Source organism: Gadus morhua, chromosome 1 (assembly GCF_902167405.1).
Source record: "Gadus morhua chromosome 1, gadMor3.0, whole genome shotgun sequence".
NCBI classification, from domain to species: Eukaryota; Metazoa; Chordata; class Actinopteri; order Gadiformes; family Gadidae; genus Gadus; species Gadus morhua.
The window spans coordinates 5897475-5917626 of NC_044048.1; the positions used below are offsets into that span (position 1 = coordinate 5897475).

Sequence of the window (20152 nt, forward strand, 5' to 3'; positions counted from 1 at the left end):
GCAGTGAGCATGAGGCTCCATGAGGGTGTGAGCCTGGGTGTAGGGTATCACTAACTCATCCTATCGCAACTCATCCTAGTGTTAAAAATGTGTTTTCATAGTCCTCAAGTGATCCCCAAGCATCAGGAATAACTAAGCAGGTTTATGAAACCTCAAGGGACTGGTAAAGTTGCTTTATTTGTCTTTTGAAGTAAGATGTAAGACACACACACACACACACACACACACACACACACACACACACACACACACACACACACACACACACACACACACACAATTTTGTTTTGGAAGAAAAAAGTAGTTTTGTCCACTCCCACCTTGTGTGTACTTCTTGCCTTTCAAACTGGGCCCGAATGCTCCCCCATTACACACATCCTCTCACATCCATGCACATGCATTAACATGTCATGGAAAATTCACTGAGCCCAAAGGATTTGTTGCTTCCAACGCTGCCCACCTACTCAATTGACACTCGCCCATTAGTGCTCTGCTCCCTGTTCATCCAGCCTCCAGTCTCAACCTGTGCTGAGAGGTTTGGACTAGCTTTGTTAATGGCCAATCTGTCTGGGTGCCTGTTTGCCTAGGACATGTTTCTGGATGGGTGGACACAACATTAGGTTTGATCACTGGTGTTGAAACACAGCCATTGTAGGAGAAGGGGAGTTTCATGTGTTAATTAAAAGCCAAAAGAATAACCAGCCAGTAGGCAGGGATATAACAGAGATGTCTTCGTCGTGGTGTCTTGTTGAAACAATTTGTCTGTAGGTCCTCTAATGACGGGTGAAGCCGAATGAGTTTGCAGTTTATCGATTGGATCAAACTGATGTCATGTGATCTAACCAATTTTTGAATGAATTTACATTATATTTAGGTCATTTAGCAGTCGCCAAAGCGACCTACAACCATTCATTCCCATATTCACACACCGCCGGTGGAGTCAATCACGCAGGGCAACAGCCAGCTCGTCAGGAGCAGTCAGGGTTGGGTGTCTTGCTCAGGGAAACCTCGACACAGGGAGGAGCCTGGGATCGAGCTGGCAAACTGGTTACCAGTCACCCTGAGCTACTGGCACCCAATTCCTTTCAAACGGTGCCATGTGTCTTTAACATTGCATGAGACATTACCCTAGAGGGTCTAACTATCTGTTCCCCCTGTCCCAATGTCCCCAGCTGCTGGAGTACGTTGGCAAGGGGAAGAGTATCATGGACGTGGGCCTGGCCCAGGCCCGCCAGCCACTCACCACGCGCTGCCACTACTTTGAGGTGGAGATCGTGGACGCCGGGGAGAAATGCTACATCGCCTTGGGCCTGGCGAGGAGGGTAAGCTTTCTAGGAACTCTGTGCAGGCAGGGTGTCAAGGCACTTCAAGCTACGACAACAACAACAGTCTTGCCAAGTCTCTTTTCAATTTTTGGCACAAAGCTATGGTTATTCAAGATTCATGGTTCCTATTTTGCACACAGTCAGTTTGCTTTGAAATTAAAAATTAAACTCGTAGGAGCAAGTGCGTGAATAGTCCTGAAAGCTGCAGAGTCGTTAGCCATTGTCCTCTCTTAAGGGCGTGCCTCCCTGAGATGGGGGAAAAATCAATTAGAAAAATATTAGCACATCTAATTTGAGCCACGGTCTCTTTTCCGAAGAATGCACATGTGGCTCCCATTTCAGCATTAGTACCGCAGCCCCAGATCTACAATCACCATTCAAAACAACAAAGAGCCCTGCTTTGAAAAACAACATTGACTAAAGGAACAAACTGAACGGGGATCGATGCACATGACGGGGAGCCAGAGTGACTGCGGACAAGGATGGAGACGGTCCAGGCCATTCCTATGAAGCATATGTTTGGAGACGGGCGAAGGCTCTCTCCAGTGTTCCCAGTGAGATCAGGGCACTTCTCCAGGGCTAGTTTGTGGGGACATTCCGGAGTCACTTTTGAGGAGAAATGCCTGGTGATAGATGGCTTCTTTCACAAGGTCTGTTTACTGTTTTCACCATTTTATATTTTGTACGCCCTGCAAGTTTAGCCTTGAAACGGTTATGAATGTGAAATATAAGCCACTGCCAAGACCTGTGGAAAGCAGCCAGAAATGTCTCCCAGGGTCAAAACTTAACCGCTTTATTAATAATAAAACAAGATTAAAGATTCAACTTTGCCCGTTCCTGAAGCGTGCAGCAAGCAGTTGTATGTACATCTTGAATACATTGCTCTGTATCACGTATGAAATCTGCCCATGCTAAGATGCTAGGGAAGCCCTGCCAATATGCAGGAGACAGAAGGGCCATGTCTAGTCTATAACTTTTTCCTGGAGATAAACATCTCTGGTATTGGGCTCTTCAATACACTAATCGATCGATCAATATTTTATAACTTAAATGACGAATCGTATAAAGAAAAAACACTGATGGAATGTATGCATTCAGCTCCATTTAACCCTGCCAAAACTTACATTTCACCTGGGCTGAAATCTCCCGAAGGCCTCATTCCTGCCTCACATACACATTCATTTCAAATCCTTCCGTTGGGAACTTGGTACTCATTGTACGAGTACCAGTGACGGACAACATACCAGTATGAGAGTCCTAGTCTGATCTGTGGGGGTCCACTCAAGTGGTTCGAACTTGTACTCTCACTACTCTGATAGAGGTGGGGACCAAAGTTGGTATGGTACGCTTGGTTGTGCATGGGTGTGATCTTCGTCCTGAGGGGGGGTGGCCATGATGGTGCAGAACGTGTTGTGTCTGATGTTGTGTCTGATCTTTTACGGCATTTAGCAGACGCTTTTATAAAGCACCTCACAGCGGTTCATACACACACCGACGGCAGCGTCAACCATCGCTCCTCAGCGAGGAGGAGCTGGGGATCAATCTAGCAACCTTCCGGTTTCAAAGCCACCCGCTCCACCTCCTGACCTAAGCCGCCCCGTCTTTAGCGGATGTCTGCTGTGACGGTCGCTGAGGGTCTGGAGTCCAGCGCCATCGTCTGCTGCTCGTGGCAGTGGTCTTGTTGAGGGGATTGAGGTGGATGTCGAAATGATGAGAAGATAGAAAAAACAATAGTTTCACTATTGGTTTTACAAGGTGAGCGAGTGGCCCATGGTGGCTCCCAGCTATTGATATGCCCCCACCTTCTGGATGTTCTTGCCATTGATTGTCACCGGTGGGATCGTGGGCGGTTAACAACAGAAGGAGTCAGTGGAGATGGTTGTGTTGAAGATGAGGTGACCATTGACTCTAAGCACCTGCTACGTTCAACTGAGGACTTAAGGGACCCATAGATCAGCCGTGGGTTAGTGTCCATTGGAGAAGTTTCCTCCCACTCAGGTGAGGCTGTTAGAATCCGCTGTAAGAGCCATTTTTCCTGTTTTCCATTTATGTTGTAATGTGTTTACCACTGAGTGCCGCTGCCTTATTGCGGGCACAGGTATAAACGGTACGTCATTTGGGTTACCTCTGTTGTTTGACCCTGTAAGGGCATACGGTTTTTGATCGCTAGTAGTACCATATTTACAGTTGTTATGTCACTGAGGATCTATCTGAATGTCTTCACGTGCAATTGGTGTCACGGTGAGGAAATAAACGTGTTGCAAACCGGAGACGATCGCACGGATCATTCATTGCTTCAAGCAGCTGCATAGTACAAACATTGGGGAACATCAACACAGCGCGTGAACCAGGTCAAACCGGGAGTCAAACCCCACGGAGCATACACCTTGGATGTGGCTCCTATAGGCGCTTAAACCCCATCTTCACATTGGCCTTTCTCCAGGTGGTTGTATACACCATGCAGCAGTAACAGCACCGCATCACCCTCTAGGCCTTTTGTGCTGCGGTTCCCCCTACTGATGCTGTTGTTTGCCCACCAACAGAACAGCCTTTCATAGCCCTTCATCGCAACCGACGTTAGGTCATTCCCAAAGGTGGGCTGGTTCTCTGCGCTGGGCAGATGATGGATGATGCTCCTTATTGCTGGGATGAAAGGCTCTAGCGGGGGTCTATGAAACAGCTCACGGAGGAGGTTAAAAGTAGATACACTTGATGAAAATGGCATGCTTATACGAGGGAAGATCAAACATTAGGACTAATGAACTGTTAGTCCACAGGCGTGTTTTGTGTATGCTTTGCGTACCATTAAGGTGAGCCTGTTAACTCCTCATATGTAAGGCCAACTGATCAGTGACGACCTTGGGACTGAAACAAACCCTCAAAAGTCTTATCATTTAGGACCCTTACCAGGACTGTCCCCGGCCATCCACAAGGCGTTTCAAAAGCAAAAAAAGCAAAAAAAACAAATCTAGTCCATCTAATTTCTGAATAAAACGCTGAATAATCGGCCACATTTACATGGCTGTTATTTTCATTGGTTTTATATCCACTTGCAAACTCTTGCCACCTTGCTGCAGGCAAAATTGCGCATAGTTTAAGATGTCAAACTTTTAAATTTACACATTCACACACACAAACACACACACACACATACACACACACACTGCACTTTGCACTCTGCATTCTCTATATTTGCATACAACACACCACTTCAAGACGCAGACTGCGTTCGAAAAGTTAGAAGGACAGACGGCGAGGAAGACTCTTAATGGTGATAACTCGAGTCCCGTTTCCGCCTCTTCAGCCAGAACTTTCCTCCGCCTCACGCTGCATCTGGGATTCATTATAAAGACATTAAGTCAAAGGCCATCAGAGGTGACGAAGCAGCAGATTGAAGGCCTCTTTTAACGACTGTTTACTCCACAGCAGGAGCAGTTCTTTGGGTGTTCAAGCCCCTTCTCGTGGTGCCCGGCCCCAGAGAGCCAAGCACAAACCCATCCGCTCTCCACTCCCCTCCAAGTCATTGCAGTCTGCCTCGGGCTCTTTGTCTCTGATTCTTGGTTTCTGGCTAAAGTCTCGAGCTCTATATGCTCTCCACTTCACCACAAAAGCCCATGTACCATGCTATGACAAGTCCAGTCCCTCCTGCTCTCTCTATTTCCCTTGTCTCCCTTCCATCTGGCTCCCTTTCTGTCTCCCTCCCATCGCTTTTTTTCTCTGGAAGCTTCCACTGAGGTGTTTGTGTTGTATCAGAGCAGTGCAACACCTTGAACACTCACTGCTTTTCATGTGAGGGTTAACTCTCGTATTGATTCACTATGTTGGCCGATGCAGGGTGTTGGTATGGGCCTTGTGAGGCATTTGATGCCAAGACTGGTATATTTAGAATTGGGATTTGACGAGAACCGATAAAGATAATTGTAATGTATCGTTCGAATAAATGTTTAAATGCTTATTTAGCAATGCTTATTTAGCAATTTAGCAATCTATGGTGAGGGGACTGAAACAGGGTTGAGGAACTGGAAACTAGAACATATAATGCATATGTTCAAGCATGAAAGGATGGACTATGGTACCATAGTTCTTTGCAAGGTTGTGGGGATGTCGTGTGAGTAATAAAAGATTTGTTATACCCTGCTGCAATTCCTGAGCCTTTTGTGACCCCCCCCACCCCCACCCACACCCAATTTCCTCCTCAGATAAACATCTAGACGTATGCACAGCATGCATGTGCTTGGTATCCTGGCTGAGGTGCATCCGGTACAAACAGTGGTTGCTAGGGTGTGAGACGCGGGGAGTGGTGAGTGGCGGTGACTGGAGCCGGGCAGGCGGGGCCCGGTGGCGGGGGCACGGGGTTAACCTGGTCACCTCAAAGCGCAGAGCAACAGGAGCGCGTTGGGGGGGGGGGGGGGGGGGTTGGGTAGTGGAACAGCCGTGCCTCAGGGTCTCACAGTGCGTTGGTAACCAGAGCCCTCGCTTGGGTTCTCCCTGTGTGCTGCTCCTCACGTAGCTGGTATTCTATCTTCTTAAGAGACGCACGGGTGCAGACCTACGTTTCATTCCGGCTCCGCTTACGGGGTATGGCCTCGCGGTTTCCTCTGCCATGGTTTGCCGTGGGACAGGAATCCTGGGAAAAGCAGTCACTCTTCCACTTCCTTCCATGAGGAAAGATTCAACAACTTGTGACTGTTCATTACTGCTCAGGTCTGTTTGTTTAAAGAACAAAAGGGCCATGTCTTTGCCAAGTCCCCTGATCTGGCAGCTTGTCAACAAAGAAACATGAATGCACATCAGCCCAGCCAGCAATGAAGAGGTGATTCAGACTCAGTGCTAGTTTTATTACATATTTTTGTACACAAGAGTACAATTCTTAGGCTTGATTACTCAAAAGCCACATAGCAGCAACAATACAAGATAAAGTGAATACAAATATGTAAAAATAAGTAACAGCATAGATCGTAATAATAATAATAATAAAATAAAGTAAGTAATAATTAAAGTAAAAAACTAAAACAGAAGTTATGAGTAATAATAAGTGATGAGGTATAGTAAAGGGTGTAGTGTTAAGTGTGTTCCAGTGGTAGGGGTACCAGCCACGGTTGATTCTAGTAGACTGTATTCTGTACTCTAGTATACTGGGTTAAAGTTAATTCAGCATCGTTTTTACAGTCAAGGTTCCCTGACCATTTGTGTCAAGTAAAGCAAATCCATGCAATTGTGATCTTTTGACCCTAGTACGCTTTGGTATGTGGTCACCTTTTTAAACACGCATACCACCACACTAACATTCACACTAGATGTGTTCCCGTCACATTCAGGGTGTCTTAATCTTCCGCCCCCACAGATCCAATCTCTGTTGGAAGCTGGCGATCTTCAACCTGATGACAAGGGGTTAGGCAAACAAACCAACCCCATACACACCCAGACAAACATGATCAAACTTTCATTTAACACACACACACGCACACGCACACACAGACCTGAGGTAATCCACGGTCGGAGTGTTATTTTTAGATGGTGGGTGTATTGCCAGAGATAGATGGCTGTGATAGGTGAGGGGTATCTGTTTCCACGAGAATCTCTGCTCCGCCCGCACTATTCTCCTCTCGCTACCTCACCACTTGTTTACTCTGCCCCAGTTTGGAACGGCAGGCTAATGAAATCAAGCAGCTTCTTGTCCTCATTCCAGCCAGTGTGTTGGTGTGCTCACACTTGCGGTGTTGTGTCAAGCAGAAGCAGTTTCAAGTGTAACTTGTGTATTGCGCATCAGCTGTTGAGCAGGGTTATAGATGCTGTTTTTATTGTGCTGATTAATGCAGAGGATGGACATAAATGTATGTACAGAGTTCTAAAAAACAGTATTAACCAGTACCATCCATCTATCGCATCAACAAGTCTGCGGTCTACATGCTCTCAATATTCATTTTAAAATTAAGTTTATATTGTCTGGTTAAAGCGTGCACCCCCAAGTCACTGATCATCCTGATCAATCATTCCATCATGTAGCCCCCACCCTCAGTGATATGCACAGATATCTGTGGTCTCTAGATCTGAACCTGGCAGATTGAGGAGCCAGCAGAGTCTTTGACCAGTGGCCACATTCCTCGCCGTCTCCTGGTTCCTCCTCTGTCTTCCTCTGGTGGTTCCTCTGTCTTCCTCTGGTGGTTCCTCTTTCTTCCTCTGGTTCCTCCTCTGTCTTCCTCTGGTTCCTCCGTCTTCCTCTGGTGGTTCCTCTTTTTTCCTCTGGTGGTTCCTCCGTCTTCCTCTGGTGGTTCCTCCTCTGTCTTCCTCTGGTGGTTCCTCTTTCTTCCTCTGGTTCCTCCTCTGTCTTCCTCTGGTTCCTCCGTCTTCCTCTGGTGGTTCCTCTGTCTTCCTCTGGTTCCTCCTCTGTCTTCCTCTGGTGGTTCCTCCTCTGTCTTCCTCTGGTGGTTCCTCCTCTGTCTTCCTCTGGTGGTTCCTCTGTCTTCCTCTGGTGGTTCCTCCTGTCTTCCTCTGGTGGTTCCTCTGTCTTCTTCTGGTGATTCCTCTGTCTTCTTCTGGTGGTTCCTACTATGTCTTCTTCTGGTGTGTGTGTGTGTGTGTGTGTGTGTGTGTGTGTGTGTGTGTGTGTGTGTGTGTGTGTGTGTGTGTGTGTGTGTGTGTGTGTGTGTGTGTGTGTGTGTGTGTGTGTGTGTGTGTCATCTCCATATCTCCATCATCTGCACCTGCAGTTTGATTCAAGACACGTGTTTCCCTTCACAGACACTAACTAGGACACTGTTGGGTCATTCACTGGTAGAAGTTCCAGGGTTTTATCGTCCCACCAGTAGAATAAAGTGTTTTCAAATATTTTTGAATGAACTTGTTCACGTGAGGGAACGGTACTACCCATCCTATATTATTTTGAAAGAAAATAATGAATACCAATGTACTAAGATGGACGTGCTCATGTTAGAGATATCATGGCAAACACACAGTAATACAAACATTGATGACATACGTAAGACAAACACCCCCCCATATGCAGGTGCTCATGTCCCATCTCCTCCTGATTCCCCTTGTTCTCTTTAATAGAGGCGCAGCCAGATCAATATATTTGGTATTGCAACCTAGTCCCCCTCCGATCTTATCCAAAGGATGTACTTCTGTTGGTATGGCGAGAAAGAAAATCCTCATGACCCCAGCGACACTAAACATTGAAGTGATTGGAACTGAATGCACAGTTGAATGTTATGAATTCAGTTTGGAAAGAGGAAGGAGAGTATGGCCTGGGGTTAGGAGATGGAGTGAGACACAGGGTTAGGAGATGGAGTGAAACACAGGGAAGTGGATGGAGTGAGACACAGGGTTAGTGGATGGAGTGAGGCGTGGGGTTAGTGGATGGAGTGAGACACAGGGTTAGGAGATGGAGTGAGGCACAGGGTTATGAGATGGAGTGAAACACAGGGTTAGTGGATGGAGTGAGACACAGGGTTAGTGGATGGAGTGAGGCATGGGGTTGGTGGATGGAGTGAAACACAGGGTTAGTGGATGGAGTGAGGCATGGGGTTAGTGGATGCAGTAAGGCGTGGGGTTAGTGGATGGAGTGAGGCATAGGGTTAGTGGATGGAGTGAGGCACAGGGTTAGTGGATGGAGTGAGACACAGGGTTAGTGGATGGAGTGAGACACAGGGTTAGTGGATGGAGTGAGACACAGGGTTAGTGGATGGAGTGAGGCACAGGGTTAGTGGATGGAGTGAGACACAGGGTTAGTGGATGGAGTGAGGCACAGGGTTAGTGGATGGAGTGAGACACAGGGTTAGTGGATGGAGTGAGGCATGGGGTTAGTGGATGGAGTGAGGCGTAGGGTTAGTGGATGGAGTGAGGCACAGGGTTAGGACAGTGGTTCTCAATTATTTTCTGTCACAACCCCCCTAGGAGACAGACGTTTTTTCGCCCCCCCCTACCCCCCCCCCCACCTGAATTTGAATACTATTGAGAACCTGCTAATATTTATTATTTATCTGTACAAAACCACTGTATGAGTTGCTGGCACCAGCATTCTGCATACAATCACCTTATTATCAAAATAGATCAATACAATTAAGAGATAACATCTACAACAACTTAAAACGATTTCCAAGTTCAGTTTATTAACTCAATTTGTAACAATTTGACAATTTAGCAAGACTGCTAAGTCTGTGTGAAACTCAAAACAGAGAAACAAAAGCAAATGATTCACCGGGGCTTGCATTTCATTCAAACGGTAAACATTGGTCACTTGTCAGCTTCATCAGCTTATTCCCTTTCCAAAATACATATATATGTGTTCATCTTTCAAGCATGAATAAAGACAAGTCCCTCTGTCATGACTTTGTAAGATCAAAATTCAGGTAAACTTCTGATCCTTGGTATTATTTTTATTTAAAATTCAAATAAAATAAGTAACTTAAAAAACAAAAGAAAAGACAGTAAGTCCCGCCTGCGCCCCACCATTTGAGAAGCACTGGGTTAGGAGATGGAGTCAGGCACTAAGGGCCTTACTTACTTCAAAGTGAATAGCCTGAGTTAACCTTTGTGATATCATGTTGCACGCAGTCTGAACAGGAACCATTTGCTTGTTCACACAGGACTACCCCAAGAACAGACATCCAGGCTGGAGTCGGGGTTCGGTGGCCTACCATGCAGGTGAGACCTTCATACCTCTCCCCCCTCTCATTCTCATGGTATCAGTATGGTTTGTACCCTAGTAGTACCCTGACCCATTCTAATCACAAATGTATGAATGTCTGAAGCGCATGAGTCCTCCGTTTCCTGCGACCTCATAGGCTGACCCGGCGGTCCTAAGTGGAGTCCCGAGCCACAGGATAGGGACTGCTGTAGTCCACCCTAAAGCCTGAGGCTCCAGGGGGATGGAACCCTGCTGTAGTCCACCCTAAAGCCTGAGGCTCCAGGGGGGGTGAACCCTGCTGTAGTCCACCCTATAGCCTGAGGCTCCAGGGGGGGTGAACCCTGCTGTAGTCCACCCTAAAGCCTGAGGCTCCAGGGGGGGTGAACCCTGCTGTAGTCCACCCTAAAGCCTGAGGCTCCAGGGGGGGTGAACCCTGCTGTAGTCCATCCTAAGGCCTGAGACTCCATGGGGGGGGGTCCTGCATAGGACGGGTCGAAGAAGACGCCTCACTTGTCTTCCTCTTTGTGTTTGAATCCAAAAGTGTTTCCTCGTATTCCTGTGAAGTAGCTATTTACTGTTCTAGGGCCCATCATCTGAGGGCACTATCTCAAAGGGATGCGGACATGCCCTGAGCTCAGACAGCCATGGCAGAGGATCCCAGAGCAGATATACAAGACACCAGCAGTATCTAAACAAGGGAAGATAGCCATCACAGAGGATCCCAGAGCAGATATACAAGACAACAGCAGTATCTAAAGAAGGGAAGATAGCCATCACAGAGGATCCCAGAGCAGATATACAAGACAACAGCAGTATCTAAACAAGGGAAGTGATTGTATCTCACACTCTTGCTCCCCCCTCTTTACTTTCTTACAGAAAAAAAAAAAAAAAAAGGGCCAAACCAACACCAAGTTATCGCTCGGGTTCTTGGCTGTTTGTGACGACAGGTCTGTGGCGTTTATCTCTGCAGGCATCTGTCCCCTGCCCTCACCACCGCCATTCCAGGGTTCAGCACCCCCCAACAGCATAAGCCCTGCCTGGTTCTTCCCGCTGCTGCTGTTGAGATGCTAAAGAGAGGCCTGGTAGTTGGAGGAGCTAGTGAGATACAACGGTAAAGGATCCTGTTGCCCAGGGGTCTCATTTATAACCGTTGCGTAAGCACAAAACGGGGCTGAAATTGGCGTACGTGACTTTCCACGCCAAGGTTGTGAAAAAAACCAACTTGACGGGAAAATGTGGGCAGCCCCAAGCAAACTCTGACCCATGCGTACGCATGGTTTGGAGGAAAAGGAGAATTTGCGACACAGATGGTGTGGTGGTGAACTGAAGTCAGACCGAAGAATTGTAGAGTGAGAAGAACGATTATGTTTTATCATCGCCCTTCATAAATTTAATTTCAACCCGTATCATGCGTTAAATCTATGTAATCAGAATAATTTAAGTCAACTGCGTTATTTCTCAGTTATAACTCCAGAAACATCTCCTTAGAATAGAAATAAAAAAAAATTCTCTTTATTTAATCTCTTCACTCCATACTGTCCACTGACGGTGCGACTGCATGGAATAAAGCATCTGTCCAACATGTGTCAATAATAATAATATTTAATATTTTTATGTTACACTGTAAACACATAATCAAATGTCAATTAAATCCCAAGTGTGGAAAACCAAGCCACACTCCTCAATCACAATTGTTGTCCGTTACTCTTGATGCTTTTCATGACAAATCAGGCATTAAAAAGGGGTTATGTTCAAGAACATTTTACGTGGGTGATTACAAACTGATTATCCAAGGTGTTGTCGGTCAGTCTTATTACCGTAACCCTATAAATGCAGAGGTGAGCGCCGTGGTAATGCTGCACCATATTTCTGGCAGACCATGCAAATGACAGGATTCGGAGGGAGAGGGTCTTTAGGGACCATAACGATTTATTGGTAGGCTACATAAAAATATGTAACTTTATGTCAGACCACTTCTTTTTTAATTCTGGGACTGTGCGCTCTTTGCTACTGACAGAGTTCACTGCTGCGGCAACATGTTGCCACTCACTCTGCTTTTTGTTGTTGGCGATCCCAATCCCGTGACTGCCGAACAAAACTACTTTTCGGGCCTCCATCTCACCCACAAGTGTCTCCACTTCAACCTCCGTGAAATTTCACTTTTTTGCTTTTCTCAGTACTTCTGCCATTGTTTCCGACAAGACATAATACTTGCATCTGAGTCTCTTTTATATGCAGATCGAATTCATGAGGTCATTTGCATTGACCATTTATGGTTAAAAAGGGGCGTGTAGAGGGCGGAACGTGAAGCTGATTCAGCTGCGCACACTTGTAGGCAGTCTGTGATTTATAAAGAAAAGATTGCGTACGGTGTGCGTACGCAGTGTTTTATAAATCTGAATATTTTTTGGCGCACGCAAAATTTGGCTTTTGGGCGTATGTACACTTTTAGTAGCGATCCCACGCACAGTTTTATAAATGAGACCCCAGGACCTTTGCTGATATCCTAGCTGAGCATGACTAGTTGGAGAAAACCAAGCTCACTGGCAAGGCAAGAGTTGTGCTGTGGTCAGAAGGATTCTACCATGGGGCTCCGACCTCGAGTAATTGCTCCATCCGTTGTTATCGTTAATGGAGCCGTCTCTACAGTCTTTGTTATTTCATTAGAAGATGTGAAAACACCTAGCATTCTAAGAAAACCACTCAGCTTTCTTAGAGCTGACCTGCTTAAACAAATATTATAGCCCAATCGTTTTTGTACCGAGTGTCAGGTTTTGAGTCAAGTTTTATGCTCCCCACTTTCCAGTGCAGAGTCCAGCTATGCCAAGGGTCCACTATTACTAATACGTGGATGGTGCCATCCCTGCTGTGTTTGTGGACGATGCCGGGGTATTGAGTGGGCACCAGGCTGGACGTGTTAGGGCCCTGGGAGCTGGGGCCCTTGGAGCTGGGGCCCTGGGAGCTGGGGCCCTGAGAGCTGGGGCCCTGAGAGCTGGGGACCCTGGGAGCTGGGGCCCTGAATGCTGGGGGCCCTGAAAGGTCGGGCCCTGAGAGGTGAGGCCCTGAATGCTGGGGGCCCTGAATGCTGGGGGCCCTGAGAGGTAGGGCCCTGAATGCTGGGGGCACTTAATGCTGGGGGCCCTGAGAGGTAGGGCCCTGAATGCTGGGGGCCCTGAATGCTGGGGGCCCTGAGAGGTAGGGCCCTGAATGCTGGGGGCCCTGAGAGGTGGGGCCCTGAATGCTGGGGGCCCCTAGAGCTGGGGACCCTGAGAGCTGGGGGCCCTGAGAGCTGGGGAGCTGGGGAGCTGGGGCCTGGGTGCGGTGCCTGTGTTGCTTGGCTGCTGTGCGCTGCCCCAGCACAGCCCCCATTTGTCTGTTTACTTTGAAAGTTTCTGTTACACCTTGTGGTACTCATTTATGTGGGTCTGTATTGGCCCAGTTTATTCCTCATATTTTTTATCAGTCTCTCTCGCGTTCATGAATAGAAACATGAATGTCTGCCAAAGGTATGCCTCCACATCTTCCACATCTGCCTCCATACCACTGCCCGTGTAGGCAGTGTTGCCAGATTGGGCCAGATTTCTCGCCCAATCAGGCAACGTGCTGCAGCCAGGGTTGCCAAATCTGGCAACATTTGACACTGCATGGAGGCTACATTAACCTTATCTCCATCTGGCTCACTGCCCCATCCCATGACTCACCCTCACCACGACTCAGTGACCACTGTACTTAGCTGGTGGCCGCTATCAGCAGCACCCCCATGGCTGCTCGGGATAAGTTACTCTTTGTTACCCCCATGGCACATACCAATGACACAGCTCCTCCTACAAAGGCACTGAGTCGCTATTCATTGAGCCAAGTTCTTTCATGGCAGTATCTTGTTATCTACCTGCTTTCATGACATTATCGTGTGTGTGTGTGTGTGTGTGTGTGTGTGTGTGTGTGTGTGTGTGTGTGTGTGTGTGTGTGCGTGTGCGTGCGTGTGCGTGCGTGCGTGCGTGTAATCCCAACTCTAGCCAAAGCACCATATGCTATATGCAACAACTACCTAATTGCAGAGCAGTTAATTGCACATAGTTGCAAGCAATGTGACCTACCTGGCCTTCTTCAAACCAAGCCGCATACGCTCTTGTTCAGATCCACCACATACTGCCTAATGGCATGTAGCTGACTCTAATGAACAGCCTTCACCAATCTACTCCATAAGTAAGCAGGTACATAATTTATTCATCCCAATTCAAGTATCCAGTAGCAACAGTCAATAAAGTACAGTGCAAACGAAAAAATAGACAAACAGTAAAAGTCAACAAAATAAGTAAATAAAGTCAATAGAAAGTGACCAATGTTGCACATAATTAAAATGTTCATATAAAAAACGGGTGGCTTAAATCCAGCGATCTGATTGGTTCCTAACTGTTGTATAATGAGCGTATACATAACTGCTATGACGCCCAATTATTTTGTGAAAGTTTGCATATCACTCCGCGCCTGGAAGTAGAAACGGTTACAAAGTATAAAAGTAGTTGTATAGCGCAGTTCACTGAAGCCTAAAAATATGTTGAATGATGGAGAGGATGTAAATGTTGTTACTCCGGGAGTGAGCAAGGCGATGGAGAGACTAACGAAAGCTTAGGCACACGGTGAGTGAACTGCTCCATAGGATAAATTGCCGGCGAACCGCTCTAGCCGAGCCTTCTCTCAGAGGGACGCTAAAGTGTGTTGCATAGCGACCGTCGTGCATTTTGAAGGCAGCCAGGAGGGACTACTTTTTTGTATTCTTTAATAAAACGGCTACTTTGACTTTCTTGTTTTTTTTTAAAATGTAGTGTGTCTATGACTTTCGTTTTGCCATAATAGTAACCGTTGTATAAAAGCAATAAATCACTTCAGTCAGTGGTATGTGCTCATTATACCACTGTGAAGGGGGCCCCTTAACAGTGGTATAATGAGCACATACCACAGCCTGTCGTGATCTATTGCTTAAATATACCATGTACCATGTTGTAAAGATAAAGATAACATAAATCTGTTTTCTTAGGTAGAAGTTGTATGCTGTTTTATTAAAACATATCTGAAGCTTCCAAAACTAATTGCAGATTTACTTTCTGTTTGTTTGTCTGTCTGCAATTTGCCCATTGTCCTCATCCTGATTCTGCTCCCCCCGGGCCACTGGAAGCACACCGCTCAATGATTTACTAACACCCGTGAAATTGTCCCATGCACAGAGTTTCTCATAGCCAGCCGGGTCACTTAAGATGCTCAACAACTTGTCATCTCCGCCCACATTAGCCCTGCACCCCTCTGGCCCCGGCTCCGCCCTTAGTATGACCCTGCATGTCAGCGCTGGTGGTAGCAGACCCGGAGAGCATGTGGCGTCCTCCCAGTGGCTAATGCTGCTATAGATTAAGTTGCATTGAACTTTTTCAATCGTTTAGTTTGTGGAAGAAAACGCCACACACTTACCGATTCCGTTCCTCAGCAACCCATTCCCGAGTTTCAAATCCGGAAGTGTCACCAATCGAACCTGGCTGACAACGGTCTAGAGGAACTAGCTATGCTAGCTTTTGCGAGAGAAAATTCAGAAATGTTTAAACACTACAAGCTGCTCCTCGACTTCAAAGCCCAGCCCACGTTTGATTCTGCTGCAATGAATCCCTTTATGATGACTTGATGAATTGTTGGCATTACATAAAGTCAGCGTGGCTCCCCATTGACTATCGTCTTCCCTTATTATTTGCCACCTGGAATCGTTGAGGCCAGATAGTTTAAGAATCCCTCTTAACCGACCCGACAACACAGGATCATCCGGCAAAACATGAGTAGAGCTCAATCCATCAGGCCTGAGCAGAGTCGGAGGGGAAATGGACACAAAACCGGACCAATTATCATGTAGCCAGCGGCTTAGCCCGGCCTATCTGAGGCTTCTCTGAACAAACACCCACTCCTGGTGGAACCAGAACCACCATGCCACCTCACCAGCGAGAGCCACTGCGACACGGTGTAAACCCTACCTGTCCACCAAGGCCGAGCATCTCTATCAGTGGCGGCTGGTCGTTTTTAAAGTGAGGGAGGAAGGACTGCGCGCTTGGTTGCCATTGGCCTGCTTGCACTGTTGGTGTATGGTGGCATAAGAATGTGAGACTCAAGTTGTTTCAGGGTGTTTTGGTGAACTACAAAATAGAAGGGAGGGAGTTATGTGAACAAAATGTATACAAAGCCACCAGTGGCATCACTGTAATTTGAGAAGGAAAGGATGCAAAGCATATTAGTCAAATCAGGCCTACTATTGATTTGTAAAAGTAAATAAAAAAATCTGGGCCTATCATTGGGCCTATTTTTGCCCTCACTGACTGAAGTTATTTAGCTATGTTTATTTTCAGTTACAATTGCTTGTAATGCTACCAGTAAGTCATGCGTACCTAGCAAACCATGTAGCACTCACAACACTGACGTTGCCATTACTTCTGGTGGTGACCTTGATTTTGGGAAGTGGTCTACCTCTTTCTTTGGTCGCTAACTTAGCACTGTAACTGAATGAATGGAATGCTTTTTGTAATAAGACGTTAACAATGTCCTCCGTTTCCAATGTTTCCATTGTGCATTTAGGATCTCGCTATCGCAGATTTCACTTGCTCTGCGTCCCTCAGACTGAGCACCGCGGCAACGCAGACCGGGTTTGTTATCGACAGCGTTGCCAGATTGGGCAGATTTCCCACCCAATGATAATTCTTCCAGCCTAACATGGTTAAAAGTAGCCCAATTGGGTGGGAAATTGGACCAATCTGGCAACACTGCTCAACATCCAGGGATCCTGCTTATTGGTTCATAGCGCAGACGGATAGATTTTTGCGCGAATTAGACCCCTTAAGGTCCCACCCACTCAGAGGAGGATTTTCCTCCTCTCACATTGAAACCCATGTTATCCACCGGCCGCCAGTACTTTCGGGAAAATGAATGGGAGTCAACGGAGGCGGAGGGAGGACGTTCCTCCCTGAAGTAATTGTCAAAAGGCGATAGGGGGTGCTGTCCCTTTACCCAGGGAAACAAACATTATATATTCAAAGGCAATAAAGTAGTCATATTTAAGGGCATTAATTCATTACAATAGTCTGGGCAATCTACATTTTTTATTCTCAACAATGTTAGGGAGGATCTTCCTCCCTCTCCTCAATGGAGAAGCCTCCACTGATATATATATAGGCCCTATCTCCCCATGTCCCTATATCGAGAGACATGTCCCTATATCCAGAGACATGTCCCTATATCCAGAGACACGTCCCTATATCTACAAGTCCCTATATCCAGACACTTCCCTTGGGCTGTCAGGACATTAAACACTACCTAATCTGTCACACTGCTTTGCAGTATAAAAACACAAATTGCAATTGCAATTTTACCTTTTTCACTTTCACTTCACCAATAGTATTTATTATAACAGTGTTGATTTATTTTGTGATGCCATGTCTTTATATTTTACTGCACTTTCAGATGTAGCAATTCAATTTCCTTGTATAGGTGGTGACTCTGCAATGACAAATAAAGTCTATCTATCTATCTATATCCAGAGACATGTCCCTATATCTACAGACATGTCCCTATATCCACATGTCCCTCAGCTCCCTAACCCCAGTCCTGTGGTTGTTTCTTTATCAGGAAACCTCCTCCATTTAAAAGTCTTATCATTTAGGGAAATAATGATGGCTCATTTTTAAGAAGAAAGAACATAGTGGCACACACATGGAAATTAAACGAGTATCTAAGCAGACTAAAGTAAAAAAGTGAGTATTCCTCTATGGAGGTGTTTCAATCTCTGCAGCGACGGGCTGTAGTCCTACATCGGCAGCTGGTGGTCGGAGACTTGTTCTGCTCACCGCCACGTGCTCCGCCCACCGCCCCGGGCTCCGCCCACTGCCCCAGGCTCAGCGGCCTGAGTAGCCCCAGACCTCAGCGGCCCCAGGCCTGAGTGGCCCCAGACCTCAGCGGCCCCAGGCCTGAGTGGCCCCAGACCGCAGCGGCCCCAGGCCTGAGTGGCCCCAGACCGCAGCGGCCCCAGGCCTGAGTGGTCCCAGACCTCAGCGGCCCCAGGCCTGAGTGGCCCCAGACCTCAGCGGCCCCAGGCCTGAGTGGCCCCAGACCTCAGCGGCCCCAGGCCTGAGTGGCCCCAGACCTCAGCGGCCCCAGGCCTGAGTGGCCCCAGACCTCAGCGGCCCCAGGCCTGAGTGGCCCCAGACCTCAGCGGCCCCAGGCCTGAGTGGCCCCAGACCTCAGCGGCCCCAGGCCTGAGTGGCCCCAGACCTCAGCGGCCCCAGGCCTGAGTGGCCCCAGACCTCAGCGGCCCAAGACCTGCATTGGGCCCAGACCTGCATTGGGCCCTTGCCCAATAGCCCCCTCTCCGGCCCTCCCGATCACCCCCCTGAAGCACTATATTTAGCAGGGCAGTCCTGTGCGGCGGGCTGTGTGCTGCTGGGTGCTGTTGTGTCAGGGGCCCGCATGGGGCCCGCATGGGGCCGTGGTGATGCAGTGTGTCTGCCTGCTGGAGTGTTTGAACAGTATCCTGAGCTGGACTGGTCCCATGACAACTCCATCAATATTTACCAGCACAAACTCGTGGGATAACCTCTGTTTTTCTTTCGCTCCACTTCTTTTTAATCCTTCTTTTCATTCGCAGTTGTTTCCTGTAGCCGTATTAGATGAGTTTTTTGCTGGGTTATTGATTAGTAGTGTTTTTGAAGTGCTTGGTGTTTGGATACGTTGTTGGAGGAGGTTTAATGTTACCAAGTAGAAGACAGAGTAGTCAAGCAGCTTGCCCACTGGCCGAGTAGTGTTGTGGAGTACACAAAGATAGCTAGGGTAAGAGGGAGGTCAATTTGATTTGTAAAGCCCTTTATCACCTGTACAGTCTCAACAGGCTGTACAGGCCGTATTTTTATGACGCCCCCCTGACTCTAGCCCCCCAGAGGGAAAGAAAAAACCTCCTTATAGTACTAAAGTATTAGAACCTTATCAAAGTCACGCATGTGTACGGTGTTGAGCGTGGTTCTCGTGATGCGTCTCTTCGGTATCCTCATCCGTCTCCTCCCTCTCCTCCCTCCAGACGACGGGAAGCTGTTCCACGGCAGCGGGGTGGGCGATGCCTTTGGCCCACGCTGCCTCAAGGGGGACATCATGGGCTGTGGGATCATGTTCCCACGAGACTACATCCTGGACGGAGAAGGTGAGGTGGGCGATGGAAGCGTCGGGACCTCCCTCACAGGACCTCCCTCTTACCCTAGCTATCTTTGTTTTATGCGGAGAATGGGATAACCTAGCGATTGTTGGTGCGGCGCCCTTGGTTCTATGAACATCCTCACAGTACCAACAGCGATATATTGTTACAAATATACTTATTGTAAGTCACTTGTGATAAAAGTGTCAGCTAAATGCCCTGCATGTAAAGGTCACAAGTTCACGCCAACATGTCCGTGATAGGTTCCTCTCTTAAAGGGGCGTGTCGATGTGAGGCTTCTCTCTTAAAGGGGGCGTGTCCATGGGAGGTTCCTCTCTTAAAGGGGCATGTCCATGTGAGGTTCCTCTCTTAGAGGGGCGTGTCCGTGGAGGCTCCTCTCTTAAAGGGGCATGTCGGTGGGAGGCTCCTCTCTTAAAGGGGCCCAGGGGTTTAGAGCCAGACCATGCGGTACCTGGCTAGGGCTTCACAGGGAGCATTGAGTGCTGCGTAGGATGCAGCGGATTGAATAACCAAACGGAGACTCGCACACCAAAGCCCGGTCGGAGGACACTCAGCAGTTTCCCAGGCGCTCTGTTGCCCACCATGGTTGTAGTGACCCGGGTGGCCATCTGCCAGAATCCCGCCACTCCAAATCCAATGAAACAGACTTAATTTATCTTCTACTCGATAAGTAGATTGACGAACACAGAGACTTTGCCAACAACACGCAAGCTCTGTGTTCGCCAATCTAGTTATCGAGTCTTAAAAACAAGATGGTGTCTACTGATGGTATTGGGTGTATAAAATGTCCTTTCCAAATTACCCTTATTATACTGCCAAAGTAGTGTCGGGCTACTTCTAGCCTTTTAAGTGGTTTAAAATAACAATTTAGTTTTTACCATAACACATGCCCCCATCGTTTCAAGTTTATAGCGTTTTGGTAGAATCTGCTTAAATCAGCCAACTTAAGAATGCGTCTATATGCGCTTTTTT

The 20152-nt window shown here is 47.5% G+C and overlaps 1 protein-coding gene across 2 annotated transcripts in view; it reads left to right on the plus strand.

Moving 5' to 3' along the window:
- Positions 1-20152, plus strand: part of spryd3 (SPRY domain containing 3) — a 50995-nt gene that overhangs the window by 24961 nt on the left and 5882 nt on the right. For both annotated transcript variants that reach the window (XM_030352518.1, XM_030352528.1), the window contains 3 exons: positions 1173-1322; positions 9914-9971; positions 19049-19168. In XM_030352518.1, the coding sequence (XP_030208378.1) occupies positions 1173-1322; positions 9914-9971; positions 19049-19168 (328 nt within the window). The remainder of the gene's footprint in view (positions 1-1172; positions 1323-9913; positions 9972-19048; positions 19169-20152) is intronic.